General features: G+C 46.0%; 1 protein-coding gene across 3 annotated transcripts in view; it reads left to right on the forward strand.

Annotated features, from left to right (window-relative positions):
• The window catches only part of LOC118006407 (oncostatin-M-specific receptor subunit beta-like), a 49873-nt gene that overhangs the window by 10155 nt on the left and 19902 nt on the right, over positions 1 to 19816 (forward strand). For all 3 annotated transcript variants that reach the window (XM_034999053.1, XM_034999054.1, XM_034999055.1), the window contains exons 2-7: positions 3420 to 3505; positions 8507 to 8679; positions 13686 to 13857; positions 16281 to 16556; positions 18053 to 18182; positions 18966 to 19117. In XM_034999053.1, the coding sequence (XP_034854944.1) occupies positions 3433 to 3505; positions 8507 to 8679; positions 13686 to 13857; positions 16281 to 16556; positions 18053 to 18182; positions 18966 to 19117 (976 nt within the window). In that variant the 5' untranslated portion in view covers positions 3420 to 3432. The remainder of the gene's footprint in view (positions 1 to 3419; positions 3506 to 8506; positions 8680 to 13685; positions 13858 to 16280; positions 16557 to 18052; positions 18183 to 18965; positions 19118 to 19816) is intronic.

Consider the following 19816-nt stretch of genomic DNA (forward strand, 5'->3'; position numbering starts at 1 on the left):
TCAAGCAGCTCGTCGTCCGGTTGGGAATGATGGAGATCTGAAAAATAGAAATAAAGAACCGAGTTGGGCTCAGGACTGGGAAGTGTGGGCGAGGCGGGAAGGTAGTTTGGCCTTTCTGAATCCTGCCACTTCATCCTCCCCTGCCTTCCTTTTCCCACTGGACCGCGGAAGTGGCGATGCTCGTTAGGGACAGCTGTGGAGAGAGAGCCTGACGACAGAGGGAGAGGGCGCGGTGGCCGAGCTGTGGAGGAAGAGTGGCCCCCGCCTGGAGCCCCTAAGTTCCCTGGGAGACCGGCCCAAGGAGCTCACAGCGCCTCCGGCACTGGGCCCTTGTCCTCCAGGTGCTGTAGGAAAGCCTAGCCTGGGGACGCCTGGGTGGCTCAGTCGGTTAAGCATCTGCCTTCAGCTCAGGTCACGATCCCGGGGTCCTGGGATCGAGTCCCGCATCGGGCTCCTTGTTCCGCGGGGAGCCTGCTTCTCCCTCTGCCTCTCTCTATCTCTCATGAATAAATAAATAAAATCCTTAAAAAAAAAAAAAGGAAAGCCTAGCCTGGTCCCGAATGTCATGGATTTGCAGAGCGGGGCGCAAATCGGCTGCGGACCCCGCGCATCTATCTGCGCTGCCTCTCCAGGCCATCATCTGGTCCCTGCGGCTTATTTATTTTTTTTAAAGATTTTATTTATTTATTTGAGAGAGCGAGAGCATGGTGGGGGGGGAGGGTCAGAGGGAGAAGCCGACTCCCTGCTGAGCAGGGAGCCGGATGCGGGACTCGATCCCGGGACCCTGGGATCATGACCTGAGCCGAAGGCGGACGCTTAACTAACTGAACCCCCCAGGCGCCCCGTGTTGCCTGCGGTTTAAAGGCTCTGTGTATGCAGCCAGGATGATTTAAACCCCTCCCAGGACCCCTCCCAGGGACTCCCAAGTGTGTGTCCGGCTCCCTAGCTCCCTTGGACATCAAATCAGTATCTCAAATTGAGCTTGCTGCAAACAGTCTAGCCCTCTCTAGAGCCCACGATGTCTGTTCTTCTACTTTCCTATGAAGGGTAATTTCCATTCTGCCAAGGGCTCAGGCCATTTTGGGGGCCATCTGTGATGGCTTCGTCTGTCACCCCCTGTCACGTCCTGCCGGCTCTGTCAGATCTCTCCTGAATTCCACCACTGTTCCCACTTCCAGTGCCATCACCTCCTTGCCCCCTGCAACACCAGTTCCTGTTGTTCCTTGAATAGGCCCCGCACTCTCCCGCTTTGCCTCGGGGCCTTGGCACAACTTGCTCCCTCACCCCCAGGTCCTTCACTGTGCTAGTGGGGAGCTCACCAGCAAAGAGCTGGTACCCTCGGAATAGGGCGCGGGGTAATGAGAGGCCCATTTACAGGGGAGGGGAGGAGGGGGTCCACACGGGCCATGCGGTCAGTCTCCTGGGCCTTGAAAGCAGCTGGTTCAGAGCCGTTGGTGGCTGTGTTCTCCCAAAGCATCAGGCTCGGGGTCATCAGGAGAACTGTTCATGCAGCATTTCCCAAAGGCTGACACGCGTGTCTCCAGACGTTCTTCCAGCTGCTGACTCATTCTGAAGCTAACCTCCTCAGATTCACAACCTGCTGAGTGGGAGGAGGTGGGGAAGGTTGGGACTTCCAGACAAGACTGTCCCCATGCTTCTCAGGGACTCTCCTGTGATCCCCAGACCATAGAAACAAGTCCTTTGTAAAGACTCCTATTTTTCGATTTTGTTACGTGACAACTTTTATTCTTTAATTTCTGGTTACCCTTAATTCATAGGTGGCTTCTAACTTGTAGTTTTAAGTTTCTCTGTCCCTATACATTTGTTTAAAGTTTGCGACATGTGAGATTTACTTAAACTCCAAAATTTGAAAAACATTTTAAGTAGCCCTTTCCTACAGAGAACACGAGGCCCCCTACATCACTCCCCAAGTCATCTGCTTTTCAATTTACAGGATGAGATTTCCTTACAGAGAGGCACCTTGCGCTCCTCAAGATAAGTCGGTGTTAGGATAGGATCCTGTACCCACAGACTAGGATTGGAAGGACGGGTCACTTGCACGCGGAGAGTCACCCCCTTCATGTTGGCATTTCCTTTGCCTTGCCTTTGGTTCTGAGCAGAAACGATTTTCTCTTGAATTCATTTTCTCCCTGGCTTCGATATTTCGTTGTAATAGGAGCCTATCTGAAGTTGTAAGTAGAGATTTTAGAGAGGTATGAGGGGCCTGTTTGGCAAAAATGGAGGTAGTGGAAAGCAGGCTTAAAGGGCTATGAGTAAAATGTCGTTTGCAGACTTTTGCTTCTGCTGGCAATTGGGCCCGTGTGTAAGCAGATTTGACTACTGCAGGATAATTTAATGGCTGGGTGTATTCTTTTTCTGTCTTCACTGTTGTTCCCAGTTAGTGGTGGGCAGTGAAAAGGGATGATCTGGTTCACTGAATTTCTGGCTTTTGATGAAGTCCGGGTGGCCGGACAGAGGCAAAATGGACTCTGAATGGTTTCATTGCCTGTCAATGGGATGAGTCAGACTTTGAAGTAGAAAAGTGAAACTCAGGGCTTCCCTTGACTAACATACTTAGTATTGAATTAAGAACGAATTAGCCTCCTTGAGGTCATCTAGGTTCACTCTTTGTGCCCTCAGATTGTCCGGTGGTCAAAAAACCCGATGAATCAGTGAAGCTCTTTGACCTGCCGTTTACAACCCTCCTCTAAAGTGAGGAAAACCGGAAATTATCTTGAACAATGAAACACTGCCTATCTCTTTAGGTGGAATGTGCTGGGTTTTCCTCGGTGAAATTTTAATGAGGGAGACGGAAGAGTGAGGGTGACTCCTCTATAAGTAATTCATTCAGATTTATCTCTTCTGAGACCATGGTCCACTTTTTTATGTTTCACTTCTGTTTCTTTGCTTTATCTTTCTTTACCAACCTTCGCTTGGTTTGAAGAAATTGGTAGGCCACTTCTCTGTTGCCCCACGGCCTCCGCAGCACGCAGCAGTGGGCATTCATGGCTCCCACATCTGGTATTGGGCGCTCTTGGCCGGCTGCTGGCTGACCTAGGCTGCCCCCAGGGGGGCAGCCATGGTGACTCAGTCACCATGTTGACTGTTGCTCCTTTTCCTCCTGGAGGGTAGCCCAGAAATGCTCTTTTCATGCCAAAGGTGGAAACACAAAGGAGCAAGCAGAATTATACAGGGTCCTTTGAGGCCTAGGCTCCAAGTGGGTACACCATGGCTTCTGCCTCTGCAAGTCACCTGGAGCAGGGAGATATACTCTTAGTTTGGGAGGCAGGAGGGGACGAAGAAGAAGGAGAGAAGAATGGGAGCCCTTAATACCATTGTCTACCACAATGGGGTCAAAGACACCTGCTCAGAGCTAAAATTAAATAAAATGTTCCTTCTGTGTAATTTATCTTTTTCAGAAATCCAGAACCTATGGCTCTCTTTTCAGTCTTTCAGACAACATTCCTCTTGGCATTGCTGTCCTTGAGAACTTACCAGAGTGAAGGTGAGTAGTGGGAAGAACAGTAAAGAAAAAAAATCACACAGGGGAAAAAATACAAGGTGATTGGTGCTTTGGGAGGAAAGTTGCACAAGTCTTTTCTTTGGAAATTACTTGGAATTGGTGAGTAGCAATGGCTTCCTTAGTTTTGACTTCTTGATAGCTCATTGTAATAAAGCCAAACCTTAGCTCTCATTTCCTGGCCAGTGCCCTGGTCATCAGGGCACCCGTGAGTGGATCTAATCCCGCAGAACTTCGTGGTAGATATGTTGTGAGTGGCCGTCTCCAGAGGAGTTCAGTCTGCATCTTGCCGTGTAGGGTTGAGGAATACCAGACCAGAGTTGGCCACTAGGTTTGAACAAGTTGTGATGTCCTTCAACGACATTCATTGAGAAGCGATTTGCTCTAAGACAATATGCCAAGTACTGAAATGCTGTTTATGGAAAAAAGAAATAGTATTTGTCACTTAGCTACTCTCCCAGTGAGGGTATTTTTCAATAAGTCATCTTTGTAAATACTGTCAATAAGAACACTTGTAAAATGTTTATAATGACTTTGTGTATTACTTTGAACCAGTTTGAAGGTACTCAGGCTGGAGTCTATTGGTTTATAAAGTTTGTGTTGCTCTCACCTGTGTTTAACAAAGCTTTACATTTTCCTCATTCTGTGTTGATTCTTTGCTGTACTTCCTTTGTAACAGAGAGTGTGGGCATATGCTCTCATAATTCTTCTCACAATTCCTTTCTATGGATTCATGAAAGTGATGTTTACAAGAAATACCCATAGAATTTTTCTGCTCCCCTTAAAACTCTGTGAAAAGATACTTGGAAATAAAAAGGAGATTTTGTTCTGTTAATAGCTCAGTTCTCTGCCTGGTGTTCTTTAAGTCTGGGTCTGTTTCTTTTAGGTTCCGGGCACATGAGATGATGCTACTTTTTTGGCTTCTTAAAATTTGTAGTTTGTTGATAACCTTCCATAATCTGGAGCTGAAAGATGGGAATTAGGACTTCTCATCTGTAGTATGTGTACCCCCCACCCTATCTATCTTACTTGCTAAACGTGACCCAGCTGGGCTGAGGGGGTGGTCCGTACCATAGGAAGGTTAGGTCCAGCTAGAGCCCCTGATTCTCAGACGCATTCCCCCAGCTCCAGGCTCTCCAGAAGACCCTAGGCATTACTGCCAAGCTTTTAGCACAGCTCACTTCCCTAGTAAAGTCTCATTATCTGACCCAATGACGATTGATTGTGTACCTTCTACATACAAGACACTCTGTTCTCAGAAGTTCCAGTGAAGAATGTACCCATTCAGCTTCTTTTATTTAGATCAGACATTCATTACCTGCTTCTCTCTCTACCAGTCTTTGTTTTTGCTTCCAGTTTTCTCAGCTAAGCATGGCTGCTTTGCCAAGTAATCCTGTCTTTGTCCTCACACCACTTGGATCTCTTGTCTCAATGTTTGCTGTATCTGCCAAATACCTGCTAAACCTCCACTCAAAAGAGTGGGCCCCTCACCTGATGACCCAGCCAGGCTCAGGGCTGAGACTCAGATTCAGATGTCCTGGCTTCTCCCGACCAATGAGACAGAGTCCAGACTCACTTTCAGTTAGCACTGGGCTCATAACTGCTTTCATCAGAGATCGTGACTATAGCATTTGGTTGTGTTTTCTTCCATTTTCTTGTGTAAGTACATGCAGACCAAGACAGAGATGTAAATAGGCAGATTTTTTTATAGAAGTGGAAGTATACTATATATACTGGGAATATTTATACTGTATATGTACCTATTAAACTATATATAGTTTAAAGTATGTATGTTGTATATAGTGTAAATATATATACTGGGAAATTATACTATAATATGTAAATATAAAACTATATGCAGGTGAAGTATGCATATTTTAGTATGTATACTTTAATATATACTTTTTAAAACAATACAACATATGGCGAAGGTTTTTACCTTTGATCTCAAATGTTCTTTTAGAAATAACCTTCTATTTAATGGCTGTGTGATGTCCCAACTTATAAATGAACTGCGGTTTATTTTTTTAAGTAGCGTTGGGGCCCGACAGAAAGCCTGGGTGAGGAAAGTGGGAAGAGAGTCTGTGATTAAACCCCGGGCTGTCTGATCACCCACTCCTCCCTATAAAAAGAGAGCTGGGCCAGGGCCAAGAACCCGGGGTTCTGGTCTGGTTGTGTGCACTTGGGAAAGTCACTTCCTTTTTTTTAAACTCCGTTTCCTCATCTGAAAACTGATGGGGTTGGACTTAAGAATCTGTGAGGTCCCTTAATCTCTCTGACTTTACCTTGACATTTCTCACTATTTCCCAAGGAAGTCCTCAAAGGAAGTCCTTTGCTTTTGAGCAAATTATTTCTGAGTGATGTCTCTCCCAACTACCTGAGTCACTCAACACTCGCTGATAGCATACGTCAATATAGAATTCCTCTTTTACCTAAAGCATCACACGGTAGCTTTCCCGAGCTTCCAGAAATAAAGTCGATTCTGGTAGTTGACTCATCCATTTAGCAAGCAGTCACTGGGTGTCTACACTGTGACAGGTGTGTTATTGGACTTGGTTTCACCCTTGTTTAGCTCACAGTCCTCCTGGAGACAAACCCAGACCAGGTTATTACAACACGCTGTGATCAGTGCTCAAACAGAGCTTAGAAAAGCAGCCCTGGGGAGAAGAGAATGCGAAGGATGAGGAGAGATGTTAGTGAGCTATTGCTTGTCGTGTTCTTGAGAACTTGTGGAGATCCTGGGTCCGTGTAATTTGAGGTCAACATCTGCTGTGGGGAAGTGTTGTGCCAAGTGCTGGGGACAAGAGTCCTTTCAAAGCTGTCTCTGCCTCAGCCTCTGCCCTCCAGGAAGTTTTTCATCTAGAGTGTAAGACCGACTGCGTCAAATTACTATCTAGACAAAATGGAATGAGGGCAAGGAGAGCCGGCATGATTTTGCAGGCACTTGGCCTTCTCTGTGCTGTTGGTTCTTATTAGTTATTAAAAACATTTCCTCCTATTCCATAAAGGATCTGCTCTTTCATTTCCCTAAACCTCCTTTAGTTAACTTTACATTTCCCTAAACCTCCTTTAGTTAACTTACATCTTAGGCTTGGAAGACTCACCCAAACCTCCTGACTGGTTTAAGGAGAGGATGAATAATGGCTATTGTCTTTATCCAAAGAGTTGAGAAATTTTATTCACAAAGGAGAAGAAAAATCTCTAACCAAATAATAATAGAAAGTGACTACCATGTTTTGGGCTTTGAGTGTTCAGAAATTCCAACTTCATTTAACTTTGTATGAACGGTGTCTGATAAATGATTCACTCTGCCAAAGCGCATTAAGAATCAGAATGCCAAAAAAAACAAAACAAAACAAAGAACAAAAAAAACAGGACTCAGTATGCCAATTGATTAAGTTTCAGTGGGAAATAAAACTGGAAAAATAACTGGTCCTCAGCCTTTTGGTGCAAATTGACCCCGAAAACTAAATTATGCATTTTGAAGTATCATCACAGTGGAGTGCACCAGGTATCTTAGAAGACTATTTCTTATAAAATCTAGCATATCATAGGGTTCTGAAAATAATGCATTGTTTCTGAAGAACATTTACAAAATACAGAAAAGTATAAGAAAAGTATAAAAGTATAAAAAAGTATTTTAAAAAGTATAAAAAAACTCAGCCTCGCCACCCAGAAATAATGAGTAGTAACATTTTAGTTTTACTTCCCTGTATAGCTTTCTTAAAAATAACCTAAGTACTTTAAAAAATATAAAATGGAATGCACAGTCTAGTGTGGTTTTTTTTTTTTTTTTAAAGATTTTTTATTTATTTATTTGAGAGAGAGAATGAGATAGAGAGAGAGAGAGCATGAAACAGGGGAGGGTCAGAGGGAGAAGCAGACTCCCTGCTGAGCAGGGAGCCCGATGCGGGACTCGATCCAGGGACTCCAGGATCATGACCCGAGCCGAAGGCAGTCGCTTAACCAACTGAGCCACCCAGGCGCCCCTGTTTTTTTTTTTTTAAGTGTATGGAAAACGTCGAGAAAAACATGTGATTTAAACTTGGCAATGGAGAGAGAATGAGTTGGTAGGATGATGGGTTCTCAATTTCTGTATCATTTGAACATTTTGATCATGATCATGTATATGTAAAAAAAATTTTTATTGAGGGGAAATTCACATAACATAAAATTAATCATTTTATGATTAAAATGAACAAATCAATGACATTTGGTATATTCAGAATATGCAACCAGCACTTCTGTGTACTTCCAAAGCATTTTTATCACCCCAAAAGGAAACCCTGTAATCATGAAGCACTTCCTCCCAATTGTTCCTCTCCTCAGCCCCCAGCAATCACCAATTTTCTTTATCCCTCTATGGATTTACCTATTCTGAGCCCCTGTGTCTCTCCAGCTGGGGTTCTTCCTTGAGCTAAGAACATCATCACAATTATTTTATTTCACACTAAGTGCCTTGTTGGTCTCATCCACAGACTTCAGTAAATTCTCGCCAGAGGCCTTTTAAGTTTAGTGCATTGAGATATTAGCAATCATGTCTAGAGATAGGGTATGCTCCCACTTTATAGTTATTTAGTATACTATGAAATATTGACTTTTAAGCAGAAAACTCATTTTCGATTTCCAGAAATATGAAGTTTATAGGCAAGAATCATCTTTATATAGCCTTACTAGAAATTTCTAAACCAGTTAGATCATCCAATAAAGTATCTTTTTGTTTTATTTTACTGTTTATCAGTTTATTAATAGCAACAATACACAGTGTATTGTTGAGCAAGTCATTTCACTTATTTAGGCCTTAATTTATCTACCAAGTGATTTCTGAATTTCCTTGCAGACTTCCAAGATGTCTAATTCTAAGACGCACATGTGAGCATTATTTTCCAAAACTAAACAGTGGTGATATTGACCAGTTTATTATCTGTGACTATTCAGTTGTGTTCCTATTAAATGTTATTTCATATCTTGTTTTTGGTCTTTCAGTCTTGTCTGAACCTTTGCCATGGGCCCCTGAATCCCTGAAAGTTTTTATCAATTCTACACATCAGTGTTTGCATTTACAGTGGAGTGTCCACAACCTTGCTCATCATCAGGAATTAAAAATGGTTTTTCAGATAGAAATCAGTAGAATTAAAACATCGAATGTCATCTGGGTGGTAAGTTTTTTTTTTTTTTTTTTTTGGCTCAACATTTAAAAATCCTTTTCTGACACCATGATTTTTCTTTTATAACATCCACAAAAATCCCAATATAGAAACATTTTAGCAACTCAAAATGGTTTTCCAAAACAATTACATTCCTGTGTTTTTATGGGACCAAGTAACATGACAGCTTTGGTTCAGTAGGTTGGATGAGATGTGTTAAGGAAATAGATCATTTCCTCATTTCTGCTCTATCCTCTAAGCAGGCAACTGGGCCTGTCCTTGAGTCCTAGATTCCCAAAATCCATGAACACCAACCTTATTTTTTCTCTTCCCTCTTTCTTCCCTGTCCACCAGACATTTTCCTAATAAATAAGATGTAATTGTTTGGCAACATTCTTCTTGCTGGTGTGGCTCCTGTCCGTTTCTTACCTTGTGTTTCATACCATGCTGAAATACAAGGAAGGTTGCATCTAAGCACTGTGGGTTCTGTCCAGCAAAGAGGTTCTTCCTGGCCCCACCATGGTGGGGAGTAAATTCAGATGTCCTTTGCTGCCTCACTTGTGGCTTTTTCTACAGCAAATTAAATAATGAAAATCCTTCATTTCCCAATCATTTTGCCTTTGAATTCTTCAGGATAGATTTTCAGGATAGATAGTTCAGGATAGAACTTTCAGGATAGATAGTTCAAACCACGGTTGTGTCCATTTAGTTGATGCTTCTCCATCTCATGCATTGAGACACTGTGGTGGTTTCTTTCAATTTCCATCTTATGGTCTGGGGAGCCTTAATAATCTACCCACACATCACGTTCATTCATTATCACGGGCTGTTGCAGGACAACACTGTGGAATGTTTTCTCATTGAAGGGGAACAGAGAATTTGTCTGGTGTGAAGGAAACATGGGGATGTGTCACTGCTGGGGACCTCCATTTGTTCAACCAAAGACCACTTTTCTCTCAGGCACTGGAAGCGTGGGCACAGGGATTCAGAATGGTTAGTTCCTTTAGTAAAGTATAAATGCTACTCATTTGGAAGCCTCCAGTTACTTTCCATATTCATGATTGCATTTGAGATCTGAGTGAGAGGCCTAAAGTAAGTATAAGTCTGACTCTGTCAATTTAGGATTGATGCCAGATCTACCATTCCACTCAGCCAAGAGTCGTTTGCCACAGTGAGAGTTGTTTAGTGTTCTGATTTTAAGCAATAGCATTGCTCGTGTACAGCTGTTCACTTTCCACCACCAGCACATCTACCCACTACTGGAACTCACACTAATCATTTTGTACTTACATTTTTTTTTTTTTTTTTAAGAGAAGAGACAGAGAGAGTACATGCAAGTGAGCAGGGGCGGGGCAGAGGGAGAGAGAGAGTCCCAAGCAGACTACATGCCCAGTGCGGAGCCTGATGCAGGGCTCAATCTCATGACCCTGAGATCATGACCGGAGCTGAAATCAAGAGTCAGACACTTAACCAACTGAGCCACCCAGGTGCCCCCATATTTTGATATTTTTGATGGATGCACTCACTGGTTGTTGATTTGGACCCAATAAAATATTGCACAAAGGTCATATTGAGGCTAGTTGTCTAAGAAAAAGAAGTTTGAGAAAAATGCTGGAAGAATTCATGAAAAACTAGTACTTAACACCGTTAGCAGAAGTAACGCTAACCCTAGACCAAGTGGATCCCATTGTTTATTTTTCTAACAGGCAGTTGTTCGTATCTGTTTTCACCTTTGATTCATGTAAGAGTTCTTTTTTCAGGGTGGAGCAGCTTGAGAAACCTGCTTCTGTAACCTCCTAAGGTTCGAGATCTTTGTGACTCGAGTTTTGCCTTGTCCAGTGTATTGTCCCCATATCACCTGGCCCAGCCTGACTGGGGAGAGGAGAAACGCAAGGCACAGAGAGGTGGGTTGTGCTAGTCAAGGTCGCCAACCAGGACGGTATCCTCCTTCACCCACATGCCCAGACAGGGTTGACGGCCACAGGTCATCAGTGGCCATGCCTCCCAGAGAAGCCCTTGTCTGACCTTCCCAGGCCTAAAGTCAAGGAGAGACGTGAGATCCCCCTCCAGTTAAGGGGAAGAAAACCAGCCAAGGGGGACTGCTTCTGTCTAGAGCACAATGTCCCTGTCACAAGGCAGTTCCCCGTAATGCAAAGCTGACAGTGCACTTTCATGCATGCTGAGAAGGGGCAGCTTTCAGGACTCCTGCCTCAGATGATCATGTGCCTAAACAAGCCAAGGAGGAGCATCCTGGTCCGAGTGCTTGCAGCCAGGCTGGGGACCCTGAGCCACCTCCCAGACGGCACGGGCCACGCAGAGGCCTGCTGGTAGCCCCCCGCCTGCCCACCTGCCCGCCTGCCCGCACCACATGGCCTCACCTGGGCCCGGTTCTGCCCTCGGCCTGTCCAGCCACTTGCTTCCTCATCCTGTTTGTGGCTGGAGGAGGCAGAGTGGAGTAATATCTCAGGCCCGGAAGGAGGCCAGGAGCCGAGTCTGCCAGGGATCTGTGCTCGCCTGAGGAACGAATCAGTGACCTCACTTGGACTTCTGTAGAGATGGAGGTGCCAACTTCTTGTGACTTACTAGTGTCTGCCAAATGAAACTTGCCACTTCAGTGAATGAAAACAGCCCAAACATAATTCATCACATTAAAAAAAAATCACTGAATTGATGCATTCAAGGAAAGTTTTATCTCCTCCATGACAAGGCTGTGAACAGCACAAAGCACAAGTTTGTGGTTAGACAGAAAACACACAAGTAGTGTCTGAGAAAAATAGAGCCCGCTGCCTATTAATGAACTGATGGAATCATTGAGCGCATAGTTTGAAACTGGGAGCCTGGGTGCAGCCATTATTCAAGGCGTAGGTCTGTCAGTGCTGAGCAGGAATGAGGAGATGCAACACACAGATGAGAGTGTCCCAAATGTGGGACGTGCAGTGCTGGTTGCTGACAAGGTGTTGTGGGCTTGCGATAAGGTTGGACCTTCTCCAGCAACTTAAGAAGAAGCACTGTTTGAGCCAAAATAAGAAAGAGGATTAGAAGCTAATTTAGAAGGGAGGGTGGAGAAGAATATTCTGGGAAGAGCCCACAGATGTGAGCTGAGGCCCCGAGGGAAGGGCTGTGAGCTCCCAGGCCTAAAAGTCTGGAGTACAGAGAGGCAGGCATGGCCCCAGGATGGACCACACAGGATGCCGGAGGTCATGCTCAGTTTTCTGTTTTATCCTGAGAGCCATAAAAAGAAGAGGAAGGACAGGATCTGGTTGGAAGTGTTTGAAAAGTCCCCTCTGGCTCACAGTGGAGAACAGGTGGGGAAGTTGGAGAAGGCAAATCATTACCAGTATGAAGGGGGCTATGGGGTGGGTCCAGTGGAGAGGGGCCCGGAGTGGCTGGTGACACTGGGGGATGACAAAAGTGGCTAAATTCCAGAGAGATGCAAGAGATAAAACCCAGACTGTGGCTTGTTGACAGTAAGGTTGCCATTATTGATATAGTTTCTGGGTTGGTTGGTTGGTTGGTTGGTTGGTATTTCTGCCCCCAGCAGTGCAGGCAGAAAGCACATGTCCTGGAGGGGCCCACCAAGGAGCCTGAGTGCCTGGAGCCAGGCAGGACGTGAAGAAGAATGAAGCCCAGTCCCCGTTCTTTTGGGGCCATGCTCCAGCCAGGGACACACCCCAACCACAGATGAAATGCCAACGACTACGCCCAGTGTGCAGGAGGCGGAGATGGGTGTGGCCTGGACGAATTCCCAGTGCAGAGGAAGTGTGGGGACACTAAGCCAGGGACACTGTGTGAGTCAACACTGAGGTGTAAAGGCGTAAAGCTATTCCCCAAGTGCAAGGTAGACCACTGTGTCCAGAGAGGAGATTGCTGTGAGTGAGAGGTGGGTTGGAGTCAGAATGTAGATGGCTGACAGGGTAAGGTATAAAGGAGCCATTGAAGCCTACTGAATTCGAGAAAGAAAATACCAGAACTTTAGAAAGATCAAGATGAAAGGCTGTGTGGAAGGGTGCCTGGGTGGCTCAGTTGATTAAGCATCTGACTCTTGATTTAGGCTCGGGTCATGATCTCATGGTCTTGAGATCGAGCCCCCCAGGTTGGGCTCCACACTGAGCATGGAGCCTGCTTAAGATTCTCTCTCTCCTTCTGCCCCTCCCCTACTCGCACACTCTGTCCTTCTCTCTCTCTAAAGTAAATCTTAAAAAAAAAAAAAAAATGCTGTGAGGGAAGACCAGTTGCAGTCCAACTTGGACAAGCTTCCCAAGAGCACAGTGTAAGACGTTCTTGTGTGCTTGACCTCTTTTGGGACTATAGATTCTAACAGGTGGAGCTCAAAGAAGAGAATATGGCCCCTTGGCCACCATATCTGCAAAGATAAGAGACCAAACCAACCAAACAGAAAACAAAGCCCAAGGGCCTCATGGAATCCTTCTACTGGCTTCTGAGAGCCACCGGTCCTCCTGGGTACCATGAAGGACTGCCCTCTCTACTGAGATTTGACCAACTTGATCTGACCATGGCTAAAAATGATTATTAAGAAAATACTCCTCAGTCGACCCTCCCCCCCGCTCATGCTATCTCTCTCTCATAAAAAAAAAAAAAAAAGGAAAAAAAAACACTCCTCAGTCTTGCTTATTTTTAAAGAATGACTCAATTAATTATCTAGTTTGCAGAAATTTTCTTAGCAGGCTCTATGTGACGAGTCCTGTGCCTACCTTCTGACTCTGATTTCTTCCCCCCAAGACTTGAGTAGCTTCAGTTTTCTCTCACTTGCTCCCCACAAGCCCCCTGGAATCAGAGAGCCGTAGGGGTGGGAGATGAGCTTTCAAAAGGCAGGAGGCCGTGGCAGGTCCTGCTGCGACATCAAACCGGGGGGAACTGGCTGGTTAGGGATGCACCGCACTTGCTCATATTTGGGAGCTGCAGTGGGCTCCCAGGTGTGTGCTTTGGAGTAACTCTAGTCAAGCCATTTTTCAGGATGGCATGGCTCCATGTTTCCAAGTTTTTCTCTTTCTTTCTAGGAGAACTATAGCACCACTGTGAAGTGGAACCAAGTTCTGCACTGGAGCTGGGAATCCAAGCTCCCCTTGGAATGTGCGAGACATTTTATAAGAATGAGGAGTGCGGAGGATGATGCCAAAACCCCCGAGCAGAGTTTCTGGAGCAATTGGAGCTCGTGGGAGGAAGTAGATGGTAAGAAGGGAGGTGATAAAAGAGTTAAAAGGTTGAATATTTAATATTATTTGGGGATCAATAGTCAAATCGTAGAAGTCTCTTTTGAGGAGACTGAGTAGAAACCGACATTATTTTTCTTTGTCTTCCCTTGGAACTAAAAAGTATGGGTGTGAAACTTGCCACCAGGAGATAGACGTCTATGGTTTTGCCTCAGAATTTATTCTTAGAGACAATATGCAAATTCAGACCATTTTGTATTTATTTTCCAAACAGGGGACCTGTGTTTATTATAGAATGCTAAGAGAACAGAGCAGGACATAAATTGTACATATGTTTTTATTAGAATAAGACAAAATGTGTCTTCATCTAGGGCAGAGGTTAGGAAGCTTTTGTGTAAAGGGCAAGATAGGAAATATTTTAGGCCCTACAGACCCTATTGGTCTCAGTCATGACTATTCAGCTCTGCCATTGTAACAGGAAAGCAGTCCTAAGCAATATGTAAACTAATGAGAATTGTTGTGTTCTAATAAAACTTTATCTACAAAAACAGATGGCAAGCTAGAAATGGTCCCTGGGCCATAGCCTGCCAACCCCTAGTGTAGAGAGAAGGGGTGAAATACGGAAAAACGAAATCAGGTCTTCATTTGAGTAATGAGATTATGGATAAATATGTTTTACGTATCTCTTAATTTCAATAATTTAATTTTGTGATAATTAAAGTCTAGAGTGGATTTTGCCACAGTTTATTATGCTTCATTTAAACTATAGGCTGGTTCCAAAGCAATGGCATTTGGCTCTCTCAGTTTATATGCCCTGCCAGATAATTGGAAATTCCTGCCGATAGAACCATTCCCTTGTTAAGTGTTTATACACCTCGGTTAAGTAAAACCGATAGCACATTAACCCGTGAGTAGCCTAGTGATTAGCTTAATACTGCTAATAGAATTAAATCTGCATTTTAGTCATGTTCTAAGCACTCTACATATTAATTTAGCCCTCAAATCAGCCCTTGGAAATATGTATTATTCTTGTCCCCACTTCACAGGTGAGGAAACTGAGGTACAGTTAGCTTAAAGAACCCATGCAAAGCCATCAAGCCACTAAGGGGTAGAGCCAGAATTCTAGCCCGGACCAACCTGGCTCCAGAGGGCCCCCCTCTTCACATTACATCCTACTGCTGACAGAAGAACACACAGGAAAAAAAAAAAAAAACAGAGACTGAAAAGACAGTAAGAGAGAGAACAACATTATAAACAGCTTTGATAAAATGGACTAGATTTCTCAAATCTATAACCTCCAAACTAACTCAGTAATGAATGGAAAACCTGACTGTTTATTCCTGGCCCCCAAACACTGGTTCTCAGCCATGGTTGCACATTAGAATCACCTGGGACCTTTAAAAAAGCCCCCCCCCCCTGCCCAGGCCACGCAGCAGGGGTGACGTCGGGGGGTGGGTGGCAGTTTCGGTGACCACGGCCGGCTGAATGAGCAGGAGCGATGCAGCCGAGGAGTAAGAGCAGGCCGCTCCTTCAGGGAGGCCGACGGTGGAGGAGCAGGTCCCCAGGGGGCGGGAGGGAGGCTTGGGGAGGGCGGTGAGTTGGCCTGAAATGGGAGACCCCTGAGGATTTTTATACACTGATGGTCATACATAAGGAGAGACGAGAGAAAAGGAGATATTTGAGTGACTGGCATTTCCGAGAAGGTGGGCAGAGATGTGGTCAATAGTACAGTTTAAAGATTAAGAGGGACGCGTGGGGGCACCTGGCCGGCTCAGCGGGTTGAACGTCCGAATCTTGCTTTCAGCTCAGGTCATGATCTCAGGGTTGTGGGATCGAGTCCCGAGTGGGGCTCTGCAGTCAGCGCAGAGTCTGCTTGTGATTCTCTTTCTCCCTCTCCCTCTGCCCCTCCTGCTCACGTTCTTTCTCTCTCTCTCTAAAATAAATTAATTAATTAATTAATTTAAAAAGCCCTAAAAAAGTGGGGGGAGTGGAGGGGACACATGGCTGCGCAGATAGGCAGACCTGGCCGATGGGAATGTGGCTTTGCCACCTGCTGGGTGAGTGAACTTGGGCTCAGTCAGTCCTACCTGTGTGGGTGACGTCAGGTGGAAAGAGATAACACAGAGCCTCCGTCGGGACTGCGGCCCGAGACAGCAGCTGTCGCCGTGTCGTAAGCAAAGGAGTAGTGACGCCTAATCCCAGGGTGACAGGACGCGCTGTCTTTGCAGTAAGAGCCCCAGCAGCATTTCGCCTAACAAAAGGAGCCCTTACAGGAAGGCGTGTTTGGGCAGGCACCGAGCTTTATAGGTTTGCCTAGAAATTTAGGCTCCTCTTTTCCCCAGCAGGTAGAAGAGGCTGAAACTATCATTGAGAGGGAGACCAGAGGGGCTGGTTTGAAATTTGAGTGAAGTTCTGACTGAGCTGTCTTTTTGTCTTTTTTAGTACAGAATTCTCTTGGACACGACCCATTGTTTGTTTTCCCTAAAGATAAGCTGGTGGAGGAAGGCTCCAATGTCACCGTTTGTTACGTTTCCAGGAGCCAGCAAAGTAACATATCCTGTTATTTGGAAGGCGTGCAGATGCAGGGAGAAGAGCTCGAGCCAAACGTCTCCGTGTTCAACTTGAATCATGTTGCTTTCATTAGGGAAACTGGGACAAATATCTACTGTAAGGGGGACCAAGGAGACAGTATAAAGGGCATCGTTCTCTTTGTGTCAAGTAAGTGTGCACATGCTCTGTGCTCTTCTCTTCTCGTTTCCTAGAATAGATGGAATTTCCTTTCCCAGAAGACAAGTAAACATTTCCATCCATGGTCTGGGTGTTCTTTTGTCTCCTGAGTCTTCTAGGAGAGACTCTGGAAGAGATACCCTGAAGCAATACTTGCAGGATTTCCTGTTGTTGTCTTGTCCTTATTGACAATTTTATTTCTAGAAACCAAGGTTATTAAAGGGGAGAAAGTTCGGGTCATTTCCTGGACCACTGGGAAGGGCCCTGTCTCGCCTCAGCCATGCTGGCAGGACTGCAAGATGGCAGAGCGGGGGGTGGGGGAGAGATGGCAGAGCAGGGGTGGGGGGGGGGGGGGGATGGGGGAGAGATGGCAGGGCGGGGGTTGAGGGGGGATGGGGGAGAGATGGCAGGGCGGCCGACCCCAGGGAGGCAGCCAGTGTTGTGCCCAGAAGACCTGGGTTCGAATCTTCTTCCCGTGCCCGGGCGTGCCAACTTGGCCAAGTTTCCCGGCCTCTCGGAGCCCGTTTCCTTCTCTGTGAAGCGGGCCGGGGACTGGCTGTTTGAGGGTGAATGAACAGCGACAGGCCTGGCCCCGACACGGGCGCCGCACATGCTAGCAATCCAGCAGATGGATCCCCGCTCTGAAGTGGGCGAGGAAAACGTCGGGTGCCTCGGTGGCTGGCGACAGGGGAGGGGGAGCGTTTTACCTTTTACGGAGGACTGCGTGCCCGTGCCCAGGGCCCTCCTGCGTGTGGTCAGGAGACCTGCCTTCCCCTGCACTGTAGGTAGGGCAACATCTGAGCCTGCTCCCTCCTGTCCCTCCTGCTTCTCGGCCCGAGGCGGGCTCCGGGCTCCCGCACCCTGCCGCCATGGCCCCCGGGCGTGGCCTCTGACCTCTGAGAGCCACGGGGACGCCGAGGGCTCGGCGGCGCTGCACGTTCCTTGGAACTCTCAGCGCCCTGCTGCCCAGCTTAGCAGTCCCCCAGTTCGGACTTCCTGGCATCCCAAGCCGAATGGCCCCGAGGCTGGCTGCGAGCCCCAGCTTCCATGCTGAAACAGCGGGCAACACTGACGTCGTTCGTTTGTTCGTTCATTCATTCACTCACTCACTCATTCATTCACTCACTCACTCACTCATTCATTCATTCATTCATTCATTCATTCATTCATTCTTCCGCTCGCCCGTCTGACAGTCAGAGATAGGTGTTGAGTGCCCCTAGCAGGCCCTGGGGGTACAACTCCCGGGCCGCACTGCAGACCACTGCACAGCTCCCGCCACCTGGCAGGTGAGGCCTCAGAAAAGAACAAGGGAAGGGAGAAGGGATGAGGTGCCTGAACTGAGACTTTCTGGTGGTGCGGGTGTGATGTTTTTATCATTCAGAGGGACTCTGTGGCCTCAGACCCAAAAGGAGCTTCCCGTTTTCCCTGTCTTTCAATAAAGGGATTTAACTCGGTCTTTCGTCTGTTTTTTTTCTTTGTACGGACAGAAGTCCTTGAGGAGCCCAAGGAATTTTCTTGTGAAACCCAGGACCTCACGACACTGAACTGTACTTGGGATCCCGGGAGTGACACTGGCTTGCTCAAACAGCTTTCCCAAAGCTATACTTTATTTGAATCGTAAGTTCGCTCCGGTTGCCTTCGTGGCAGATTCCTCCTTGTTTAAGGCGCTTGTGACGACAACAAGAGCCGCATTTAGAGGCTGGGGAAAATGTGAACAGATAGTTTACAACCACCCGGCCACAGTCAGGAGGAAATCTCCCCGTGGTCACAGCTGTACACAGTACAATACTTTCCACCTGAGTTTTGTGAAAAGAAAACGTCACATAAAAATGATAAGAAAGCCCGTTAATGGTGAATCTTGATGTGAACATGGTTACATCTGGTGATCTGGGTCTACCTAATTTCTAACTTTTTAAGAATATTTAAAATAAGGAGTTGGGCGCCTGGGTGGCTCAGTTGGTTAAGCGACTGCCTTCGGCTCAGGTCATGATCCTGGAGTCCAAGGATCGAGTCCCGCATCGGGCTCTCTGCTCGGCAGGGAGTCTGCTTCTCCCTCTGACCCTCCCCCCCCTCATGTGCTCTCTCTCATTATCTCTCTCTCAGATAAATAAATAAAATCTTTAAAAAAAATGAAATAAAATAAAATAAGGAGTAGTCTCACCCCCTCCCACGTTGGTGGAGGGGCACAGTCAGTGATTCATCGTTGTTACACATTTCGCCACAGAAATCGAAACTGTTGCAACAATATTTTCAGTACAGCATTTGTTGATGACGGGGGATCGACGCCCTCATGTGGCACGTAGGTAGAAAGCCACTGAGTGTGCCCTGAGTGTAGGGATACATCTCTGCGTTGACAGTGTAAACCCTGAAACTGTTGTTTTGTGTTTTATTTTTTTTAAGATTCTCCGGGAAAAAAACACTTTGTAAACACAAAAGCTGGTGTAGTTGGGAAGTAGCTCCAGAGTCCCAAGAGATGTATAACTTCACACTCACGGCTGAAAACTACTTAAGAAAGAGAAGTGTTCACCTTCTTTTTAACCTGACTCATCGAGGTGAGACCAGGGTCAGAGCCCGCTGTGGTTGCGACCTCATTGATGTGTGACACACTTGTGTGATCAAGGAAATGTTGTAGATTTTTGCCTAATTCACATCCTAAGTGAAAGTTTTAATACAGGGGCGCCTGGGTGGTTCAGTCCGTTAAGTGTCTGCTTTCAGCTCGGGTCATGAACCAGGGGTCTAGGGCTCCCTGCTCAGCAGAGAGTCTGCTTCTCCCTCTGCCCCTACCCCCTGCTCATGTGTGCATGCGCTTCTCTCTCTCTCTCCGCCTCTCTCAAATAAATAAATCAATCATTTTTTTAAAAGTTTTAATTTATAACTCCGTTGATGCCATACTTCTCTTCATGGATGCATGCATGGCCCACGGTCCCCTGTTATTTGTTTGTTTTGATAATGTAATAAGCACCTGCATGCTTACGACTCACCTTCAGACTAGACCTCTGACAGTAACTCACTTCATCTCCCATCCCACAGCCCCCCCACCCTGCTCCTTCCGCCAAGATAATTGCAGATTTAAATCTCGAATGTGTGTGTGTATATATAGGTGCATGTGTTCTCATTTCTAATGTCATCCTAAAAATACTATGTTTTTATTTTGATTGGTTTTAATGTATATAAAAGACATCAAGCCATATGTGATAATTTAGTAATTACTGTTTATGTGATATTAAATTACTGATATTGACCCTTATTAT

The sequence above is a fragment of the Mirounga leonina genome, unplaced genomic scaffold, assembly GCF_011800145.1.
Source record: "Mirounga leonina isolate KUSES-001 unplaced genomic scaffold, KU_Mleo_1.0 Mir_96, whole genome shotgun sequence".
Classification (NCBI taxonomy): Eukaryota; Metazoa; Chordata; class Mammalia; order Carnivora; family Phocidae; genus Mirounga; species Mirounga leonina.